Genomic DNA, 11,271 nt, shown 5'->3' with positions numbered 1-11,271 from the left:
ATTGACGGACAGGCCGGATAGGGAAACGCTATTACGAGATGACCGGGGGATCTTGATGACCCTCGGTGGAGGGCTGAGGGACTGTAATGAATCAGACACTTTTGCATGGGCGACGACAGGTGAGGGAGATCAGCTGATGCAGAGTAAAGGGGCGGGCGATGGGATCCATAAGTCCGAGCCGGCACTGGACACCTTCACGGCTACAGTACATCCCCAACCCACCCAACACCAGCCAAACCCCTAGGCAACGACTGAGCTCTAAGTGATCGGAAGGGAATTTATTTAAAAAACAATTATTCGTTGTCGTATAAAGCTATCTACAGGCATACAAACTGGTTAGGGGTGAAAAAGGTGAGAGGAGTGCGCAAAGAGGGAAATGGCCGCACATGGAAGTTGAAAGTCTCAACTAGCCCATCTGTGACATCCCTTGGCATCTCTCCTCGCCAGGCCCACGTCACTATTCCACCTGACATCTCAGACGCATCTATCTGCGCTTACACAGACAGGGAGGCTATACTTGGTGTGCGCGTTCTGTTCACGCTGGGTCTGTGGCAACATTCGTTTCCAGGGAGTTTGTTAAACTCATAGGGGCTACATTCACGCCTTCGTTGCTGATCAGACACATTTTAAAAGTGCCTCTGGAAACACCTCAAGATGCGTTCGCATCTGTGCATGATTTTTAAACTCAGGTGTAAATTCAATTCACCTTGACCCCCCCCCCTCCCCAAATATTTTCTCATCATATCTGCACAAATCATGTAAGTCACCTACTTTTTTTTATTCAAAACGGCAGATTTCGTCGAAAGGTGAGGATTTTGCATGCCTGTATTTAGCTCATTAAAAAGTCATGAATGCTGTCCTATATAAAATGTCCTACAGTTGAAGACAAGCTGTTCTACACTAGAGGTCTTTTTACTTCTTGGACATCTGCCTGGACAATTTGGCTTTCCACAGAAAAAGCACTCCATCGGGTAAAATCAAAATAACGTCAGCGAAAAATCGAATTTCAACAAAATATAAAACTGTTTTCACCTCTGGTTGTCACTGATGGACAAATAGAAACTCTTCCTACTTCCTTTCTGGGGAAGCAGGACAGCTTTGAAGCGATTACTGCCTATTCTACCTACCGCTGTGAGCCTGACTGTGTCTGGATCTATCTGAATCCCCACGTTCTTTAGCAGGATCCCCATAGCTCTGCTCAAACCGTCCCGCGGGAACAGCACAGGCTAAAGTACCTGTCAGGTAAGTCTTCATTCCGTTGAGTATACTGGGTGTCTCGACTCGGCCTACGTATCGTGACGTTGAGAACACTGGTGAGATGCTTGTTTCTATGACTTCAGTGAGAATTAGAAAAATATTTGGAATGATTTTTGCCAGCAATACTTTCTCCCCCATTTAAAGATAAGGGATATGATAAACACCATTGCTTATACAGGCCAATACAGAACAAGCTTGCTCCCAGACTGACGATAGTTCAAATCACTCATCCGTAACGCCTACGGCCTCCTTTGTGAACAAGTCGACAAAATGAAAAGACTCACGTTTGGAGACCCTCAGGATCGTCCGCTTCACGTCTCCGTTTCCTGAGCCCCAGCAGCCGTCCTCGTCGTCGCAGTCGCCGCTGTAATGTCCCTCTCGGTCTCCACTGCCCGTCTCAATCTCGTCCAGAGTCCCAAACTTCGGGATCGACTTCCCTTGTAACAGCTGCAGGAAGACAGAGACAACGATTCACTACACTTAAACACATCATAATCCCGGCAGATACATTGTTATTCACATCATTATGAAAACACAATTCAATTGCAATCACTGGCAATAAGAAGATGAAGAGTTTTGGTCGAGCAAATGTAATTACACTTGAAAATAATTGAAGAACTCTGAGACAATCGGCACAACAAAGCACCCGTGCAAATAATCATCTTACTTTTCCTAGAAAAAGTCATGTTAAGCCGCTTTGACCTGATAACAGCAATAATAACAACCTTTAATAAGCACACTAATTTCTGTGTTCCTGTGCTGCTTGTTAATGGTGGCAAACTTTGTGAACTTCACAGTCATACGCAGCGATAATGACTTGCCTTAATTGCCTCATTGAGATGCAGGACCACCTCTCAGACATTGAAAGCTGTTTGTATTTATCAGACAGGTAGGGGCTTTATAGGCCTGCTGTAATTGTCCGCGGTAATTAGTTACTGTAGTGGTTCAATATTAGTGGATTAAGTGGCAGACCTAATGGATTATTCCAGCCGTGATGGACGGCTGACGGAGACACACAAACTGCAGAACCAAGCAGCCACTTTGAGGTTGTTTTAAAGTCTGCCCACGCACAGTGCTGCAGAACTTAACATGTTTTTTTTTTCTTTCTTTTTTTAAAGTAAAGACCATAAAAGCAACAAAGAAAGAGAGTGAGAAAGAGGGGATAGAGAGAGAGAGAAAGAATGGACAAAAAGAAGAGAATGAAGTCAGAGAAGAAACAAGGAAGGCTATAAAGACAAATAATGCTAAAAAAAAGGAGAAATGGTGAAACTTTGAGCGGGGGGACGTGAGCTATGGCAGAACATAGATATTAACCTGCCTCCCACACTGTGGGCTATAATGAAGCTATTCATACCATGGGTAGAATGGCTTTGCTTAATTTCCTGCCCTATAATTAAATGGTGCATTCCCACTGAAATGGAAAGCGCACAAAAGGCCACTGCGGAGTCAGAACCAGAGACACATTTAGTTCACGCTTTTCCACATTTCAGAAAGAGCCTCCTTATTCAACACATCAAGCAGCTTAACTGAGCCAAGAACATACTGTAGGTGATAATATGATGCCTGTGCTGGACCCCCAGAGTTCACTTGTGCCAGACATCTTCATGGCGGTTGACAGTCTTAAAGGAGAACTCCGACCATTTTAACACGGAGCTTAGTAGATGATGGAATACTGTCAGTTGGAAAAACCCTATGCTGTGCTATGCTATGCCATGAGGGCATGTACTAAACGTGTGCCTCCAAACAGACTCAAAGTGACATGACAAGTGCTGTGCAACATGAACAGGGTCCTTATATGACAACACTGTGCCTGTTCAACCCAGTAATTGTGAAGGAACAGCATAAATCTGTCTTTGCAGCCTAGGCTTTCAGTCTACCTGTTTCCCTCGTTTATTCCTGTAGCCTTAAGTCCATAATGAAGTTGAACTTGTGCCTTTTCCCATTTCCACAGAAACCAAACGTGAAGTTTGTGTCCAAACTAACGATGATTCAGCACCGTGATGTTTTTGTATTAATATCACTGTAACAACATGGAAGCTGCAAATGAGAGCTGTAGCTGCACGCTACTGAATGGAATATGGAAGACCAAAGTTAGGATAAATAAACAAACAAACAAACAAACAAACAAACAAATAAATAAATAAGATATGTAGGCAACAAATACATAAATGTATCTAGAGTTTGGTCAACTTGGTAGGTCTAATTCATTTCTGTACTTAATAAATAAATAAATAAAATAAATAAATAAAAATAAAAAAATACATAATTGAATGGATTAATAACTAGGTTTCATGACCAAACTGTCCGTTCATGTATTCATTTGAACATCTCAGTTTATTCGGCATTTATGTATTTATCCTGTCATATCGTGAGTATGATTGCCTCCCACTGTTAACGTCCCACTGGACTGGTTTGGTAAATAAACACACTCTGCAGAGATAGATCCTGCAGCTTCTGCCTCTGCAAGAGCCACACTGGACTAATCAAGAAAATGAGGTATGGGGCCATGCAAACTATACGCAACTGCTTTATCCACACAAATTACTATGCAGAGCACACACAGCAGGATTACTGACCAGACACCATGATGTAAACAAGTGCAATCCACTCCGCATGGCATCTATCTAAATGGGTGTGAAGTTATGGTGTATCCGAGTTTGCTCTCTGAGTTGTCAGGCAATATCACTTACATTTCAAGCAAACAAACATCGGTGATCACAGACATAGAAATTAGAAAGCCTATGATTAACAAAACTGAGCTAAGAAGCCTATATATGTGAAAACAACCTGTTTAACACCGTCTCAATGTGGGACCTATGGATTGTGTCCTTCTGGATGTCCACATTTTGGTCCCATATGGAAACAGCACTGAAACGTCTGATGCGAGACACAGGTGCAGCAAGAGGCAAAGAACAAGGTACAGAGCCACCAATCAGAGCTGTAGGGCTTTGTACGCAATCTAAAAAACAGACAGTGTCTGTGCAAAGGACATTAAATAACAAAAACCTCTATGGACAGCATCCGGGGGGGGGGGGGGGGATAATTAAAAAAAAACCTGGTTAAGTAATTTTCTATAAATTGTTGTGAATAATAAGCATAAAACTAACTAACAACAACAAAAAAACTGACTTTACTGTTTTAACACTGATCTTTTTCAGTATGTCTAACGTCTAAGTGGAGTAATTTAAAACAAGTTTGGAGGGCCATTCCCCACATTCCAGAGTGTGTCTTGCAAAAACAGATCAGCAGCCAGAAAACCGTGTTAGCCAAATCTTGAGAGGTCATATCACAGCAACGGTGTTCTCTTGAGATGCAAACAATGGAGCTTGTAGAAACAGAAATCAATCAAACTGCCTATTACAATTTCTATCAGACAGTGGAAGCAAGGGAAATATTTTTCTGGCATTAGAACCAAAATTAAACAAAATAATCCTCCAACACTCCAGTGTTGTGTCTTTCTGTAACACACACACAATCTCTCTCTCTCTCTCTCTCTCTCTCTCTCTCTCTCTCTCTCTCTCTCTCTCTCTCTCTCTCAATACAGATGTTCCTGTTAGGACTTCTCTGTCAAAAATCAGGGTTTCATTCGTTTCTACCCAGAGCTGTCACTTTGCTGTGACCTTGCCAGTCAGTGCAGCATTATAACTGTATCAACCAGCATCAAACAGCAAATGAAATCAAAGTTCGACCCAGACAGGAGCATTGTACTTGAACATGTTTCAATACAAAACATAAATTCTTTATATTCTTCTGTTCTGAACACACTGACATAAAGCCTACTTTTAGAAGTTCTAATCATGACAATATTGTTTTGCATTCTTATTCTCACTATAATGACAATGACTGTGACTGACTGGCCTGAGTTGACTGCCTGATTGACTAACTTGATTGGTTGTCTACTCTTCCTGACCTGAGCAAAAAAAAAAGAGACAGACCATGTGTTCCATAACAGGGAAGATGATATTGATTTCTGTGTCATCCATTCAAAACAGACCTTCAGAGCAGACGTAGAGCAGACCTTCAGACAGCCTGAACTCAATAATGAACGAGAAAATGCAGTCAGAAATTCTAGGTCATCATAAAAATGCAAAGAGATGACCAGACACACACGCACACACGCACGCACGCACGCACGCACACACGCACGCACACACACACACACACACACACACACACACACACACACACACACACACACACCCACACACTATTTACTTAACGATAAAACCATTCTCAGTTCAGCCTGTCTGTTTATCCTCACAACGAGATGGACTATCAATCAAGGGCAAAAATAATCACAAATTCTGTTCAAGTAAGCATGTGATAATTGCTAGCTGCATAACTATATTTTACTTTTGGATCTGCAAAAAGATTGTCACTCTCACTTTAGTTGAACACATGCTGTCAAAACCGTGCCCTGATTTTTTCCGGAATAACAGACAAATGTCAAACACTGTGGTTGTCAGCTGAGAAAAAATGGAGTGGGAATCACTAAAGGCAATCGTGTTCTTGAGAGCCAGAGGTTAGATAACCATCCTTAAACTGATGGCCGCCACACTGCTCCTCAATCACACATGTTTTTCCTGGCAAATGCCAGAGAGGCGAAAAAGCACCCCCGTTTTTTTTTTTTTTTTTCCTCTCTGCAAAACACTGCCCCTGACGACCACATTCCTACTGCCCTCAGCGGGACTGAGCTAGTGGGGGAAAAAAAGAGAGAGTCCATTCCTTCCCTCTCACGTTCATGTATTTGCCGGGAAAACTGTTTCATTGTCACACACTGTACTTTGATTCATAATTGAGTTATGTTTAATGGACGGACGGACGCAAGAGCTTCCACTTATCGCTCCCAAGTCTCGCAGTAAAAAAAAAGAAAAAAAGAGATGGCTTTAGACACATCGTTCAGTCTTTTGTGGTAGAAACTGAAAGACACACAGCTGCAGAAACAACAGAAAGATGCTTTGCATCCATTCCCACTAACCCACAGCATTTCCTCATGCTGCAACAGCCATCCAAATCTGTAAGTTGACAAGAGTAATTACTGTGCTGTGTCTAAGGTTGGAACAATGTACACTGATAAATACACACAGCTCCAGCTCAGCCCTTGCTCCTGTCAGTGTTTCTCACAACACGATTAAGAGGTTATATTTCCAAAAACCCATACTCAAAGATCTTGTTACTGATAACGAGGCAACGACAGACCAGAGTTTTTGGAACACTCCCCATAACACCCATTGACAGATTGCTTTGCAGTTTGCATCCCCACTGAAATGCAATGAAAACAGCAATACAATGTAATCTGAGGCTGCTATAAATAACTGAAAAATAATGAGCCTTATATTTACAAACTTTGCTTGCACATCAACACCAAAAAACAACAACAACAACTAATATGCCAATGAGCCGACATTTTCCCGAAGAGACCTCTGATACCCTCTCCTCCCCATTTAGAGGTAAACATGAGTGTAACTTGACCTTACAAATGTCAATCAGAGGCCTAATCTTTCTTTACACTTGAGAGGGAAAACAAATGGGATTTTATTTGACTCCGGTTGATTGCTATTGAGCAGCCCAAGCCGTGATTTATTGCTCTATGTGACAGTGCTATTAGCCTCGATCCTGTAAATGAAATAAGGCTACGTCAAGCCTGTGATTATTATTCCATCCGCAGGTACATGAAGTGCTTCGACATGTTGAGGCGAGACAAGATTTACTCACAGAAGCTCCGACTTAGGGAAGTATCAAAAGCCAATTTATACAGTGTCACTCTCTCTAACTCTAACTTTTGCATGTTTCCAAGACCACAACCTGCTGTATTTCAGACGTGTTGTATAGTGCAGGGGCATGAAAGTTGTACTTATGTTGAAAAAAAGAGGGTAACGCTCTACTTGAAGGTATCTATGAGTGACATGACGCTGTCATGAACACATGACACTGTCATGACATATGCACCCTAACCCTAACCCTTACCCTAACCCTAACCTCTAACTCTAACCCTAAACATGACATGACAACCTAACTTGTCAAGGCAAAAAACTAATGACACTTCATAACAAGTGTTAGGTCATAAACGTTCACGACTTGTTTATCATGTTCATGACAGTGCTCTTATGTAGACGCCTTCAAGTAAAGTGTAACCAAAAAGAGTTGTATTTCAAGACTTAGTTTCGAGACAAAGTTTTGAGACGCATTGAATACAGTGCCTATAGAAAGTCATCATACCCTTTTGAAATAGTTACTTGTTTTGTCTTACAGCCTGAAATCAAAACCAATTTTAAAAACAATCTTTTTCAGTTTTATTCACAAATTTAGCTGTACAACATCAAAATAATGAAAAGAAAGTCAACAGCTCTGAAAATTAATGAAAAATTAAAAACTAGAATAACAGGGTTGGAAAAGTCATCATACCCCTGACTTAATACTTTGTATAGCTTCCTTTTGCTTTCATTACAGCCCTCAATCTGTTTGGATATGTCTATTAAAGCTTTCCACACCTAGATTGGGGAATATTTGCCCAATCTTCCGTGCAAAATTGTTAAAATTCAGTCAAATTTTGTAGGGAATGGCGATGGACCGCTCTCTTCAAGTCAATCCAGAGATTTTCTATAGGATTTAAGTCAGGGCTCTGACTTTGCCACTCAAGGATATTCACCATCCTATCCTTAAGCCACTACTTTGTTCTTTTGGCAGTATGTTTAGGACCATTGCCATGTTGGAAGGCGAATGACCTGCCCATGTTCAGCTGTCTAGCAAGGGGGCTGCAGGTTTTCCTCAATCATTTGGGTGTACTTGGCAGTATCCATTTTCCCTCCTATCCTGACCAATTGCCCAGTCCCCACTGAAGAGAAACATCCCCACAACATAATGTTGCCCCCACTATGCTTCACACTAGGTATGGTGTGTTTTGGGTGTGTTTGGGTGTGTAAACTGTGTTTGGTAGGCGCCTGGAGCTCAGTCCAAAAAGTTCAATCTTAGTCTCCAAAAAGTTCAATCTTAGTCTCTTCTGACCATAAAAGCTTTTTCCACATGGTAGCAGAATATTCCAGATGTGTTTTTGCACTGAACTCCAAGCGCAATGTTTGGTGAAAACCAAACACAGTACACCACCCGAAACACACCATACCTAGTGTGAAGCATGGTTGGGGCAACATTATGTTGTGGGGATGTTTCTCTTCAGCAGGGACTGGGCAATTGGTCAGGATAGAAGGGAAAATGGATGCTGCCAAGTACACCCCAAATTCTTGAGGAAAACCTGTGTCCCTCTGCTAGACAGCTGAAGATGGGCAGGTCATTCGCCTTCCAACACGACAATGATCCTAAACATACTGCCAAAAGAACAAAGCAGTGGCTGAAGTATAGGATGGTGAATATCCTTGAGTGGCAAAGTCAGAGCCCTGACTTAAATCCTATAGAAAATCTCTGGATTGACTTGAAGAGAGCAGTCCATCGCCGTTCCTTACAGAATTTGACTGGATTTTTAACAATTCTGCACGGAAGATTGGGCAAATATTCCCCAATCTAGGTGTGCAACGCTATAATAGACATATCCGAACAGATTGATGGCTGTAATGAAAGTAAAAGGAAGCTCTACAAAGTATTAAGTCAGGGGTATGATTACTTTTCCAACCCTGTTATTCTAGTTTTTATTTTTTTATTAATTTTCAGAACGGTTGACTTTTTAAACATTATTTTGATGTTGTACAGCTACATTTGTAAATAAAACTGGAAAAGATTGTTTTTAAAATGGGTTTTGATTTCAGGCTGTAAGACAAAAAAAAGTAACTATTTCAAAAGGGTATGATGACTTTCTATAGGCACTGTATATATGTACGCTAGGGCTTAAACTAGGGGACAAAAGCAGCATGTACTTGAGTGGTACAAATTCAATTGTACCCTATGACAGTTCTTAGCAATGCAAATAATCTTGTCAAAATACGATTGCCTCAAAGAGAGTAAAAAAGAGAGGAAGCTTGGAGGACTTGGATGATTGTAGTGCATTAATCAACAAAGCTTTGACAGCAGGCTATGCTGTGGAATTTTCATCAGCCTTTACAGAGAGATACGTGTTGCTCTGAAAGCCTTTTGTTGAGAGGACACAAAACGCTACCCTGCTACTTATGTAATTCACAAGAGAATGGATTCGTTACATCAGGGTCTGGGTGCAATCTCTGAGACATAAGAGCAAAACTGAATAGGACAGACTGCAGAGGTATACTAAAAAACAGTACAGAGACAGGTTGCACCCAAAAAAAAAGTTTTCATAGGAGCTACAAAGTTACAGTTGAGAAGTTTGTGCAGGTGTTTATATCCACAGAATCAAAAATATGGACAAAGTTACATTGTTACATATTACATTATGTAACCATAAATATACTATATGGTGAATCTCATAAGCTTTTGCAAATACCTATGCTAAAGATGCAGAAATAACAGGCTGTCTCATATGCTAAACACTAGTTTATGCTAATAGACGCAACACAAAGCAAAGTATGAGTTACATTATTACTGAAGAGCCAGCATTGCTTTCTTGGAACACTTCTTTTCTTTGATTTTCAACAACCTAGTGTGGGATCTCTTGAAAGGAAGCTTTCCATCTCAAGAGTGCTAAAAACTCAAGATGAAAGCTTTAGCCTGAGATAGCAGATGGCTATCTTCCTTCTTCTCTCTTTTGTTTAACACGCACGTCGAGAGAGAGAGAGAAAAAAAAGATGTCCTTTAAAGGCCAAAGTTTTGTATGGGTGATGGCTATCTTTAAAAGAAGAGCTCTTTGTGCTGGAACGAAATGAAGTCATCTAAATGCATTCAGGCTCTGACGCAGCACACTTTCAAATGGGGTGGCCCGGCACTGGTTTACAGAAATGTCGACCGTGTCAGAATGATCAATATCCCCATTAACAGGAGCCCAAGGAACTACAAAAGGACCAGGGGATGCCAGGGCCTGTGCATGTATGGAGATTGTAAGGAATGATATAGTAAGAGTATTTCACATCCCTGACCGAATGCAATTACCCGCCGCACCAGCGCTGTTTAAGTGATCCCACAGCACTGTATATTGAGGTTAGCAGCACGAGTGACCACAAACATTTACATTAGAAGCAAGGGACGAGAGATGAATTATACTGCTGCAGGGGCGAGTTTGGTTAGAGCTCCAGCCCCCCATGGGGTTCTTCATTATTTTATACCGCATATTACGGACCGGCTGTGCGGATAAGCATACAACTTTAGACCTGTTTATTTCATTCCCTCCACTGCAGTTCATTACTATGCTCTCTGTGGTCTCACAGTGATGCACATCACTGATCAATATTATGTGTAATTTATGCATAATAAGTGGACGTTGGGGGGACGCCGGGACAGACAGAAAAGAACAAAGGGAGCATGCACAATATGAAATATAAATATAAAAATTAAAAAAAACTCTGAGGCACTGCCCCTGAAGGAGGATGAAATTAAAGAATAACAGAGCAAATGAATGGAAAAATGAATGACCTGTTACATTCATGCTTAGTGCAATCTATCTGGTGTGTATTATTCAACTTGCTCAGTAATGGCCGAGACACTGCCATTCTCAATCAAGCTCTGTCTTTGACAGAGGTTGACAGCTGGAGATATAGGATGTATCTCAGTGTGTGTGTGTGTGTGTGTGTGTGTGTGTGTGTGTGTGTGTGTGTGTGTGTGTGTGTGTGTGTGTGTGTGTGTGTGTGTGTGTGTGAAAGGGGGAGGTGCTGGCAACACTTGCTCCTGTATCTCTAGGGATCAGTCTGTCTGTACTATTTTTTTGGTAATTATCCAAGCTGAGCCCCATGCTTCTCTGCTGCTTATCTCCCAGTGTCCTTAGGGGTCGGGGGTGCCAAATCCAGGGGCCAACAGAGCGGGATTAGATTGATTTGTGCAGGAAGTAACAGCTTCTCATGGAACACTGAATGACGAGTCATGACCTCAGATATTCACAAGTATGTACATGGTGAGACACACATACATACACATACACATAGAGAGAGAGAGAGAGAGAGAGAG

General features: G+C 41.5%; 1 protein-coding gene across 1 annotated transcript in view; it reads right to left on the bottom strand.

Annotated features, from left to right (window-relative positions):
- gpc5a (glypican 5a) overlaps positions 1 to 11,271 on the bottom strand; it is a 132,872-nt gene that overhangs the window by 33,463 nt on the left and 88,138 nt on the right. Inside the window, exon 7 of the mRNA XM_062527508.1 lies at positions 1,542 to 1,704. Within this exon, the coding sequence (XP_062383492.1) occupies positions 1,542 to 1,704 (163 nt within the window). The remainder of the gene's footprint in view (positions 1 to 1,541; positions 1,705 to 11,271) is intronic.

This window comes from Sardina pilchardus, chromosome 23 (assembly GCF_963854185.1).
Source record: "Sardina pilchardus chromosome 23, fSarPil1.1, whole genome shotgun sequence".
NCBI classification, from domain to species: domain Eukaryota; kingdom Metazoa; phylum Chordata; class Actinopteri; order Clupeiformes; family Clupeidae; genus Sardina; species Sardina pilchardus.
Note: the sequence above shows the minus strand (reverse complement) of the source record. Positions and strands in the feature narration are given on the sequence as shown.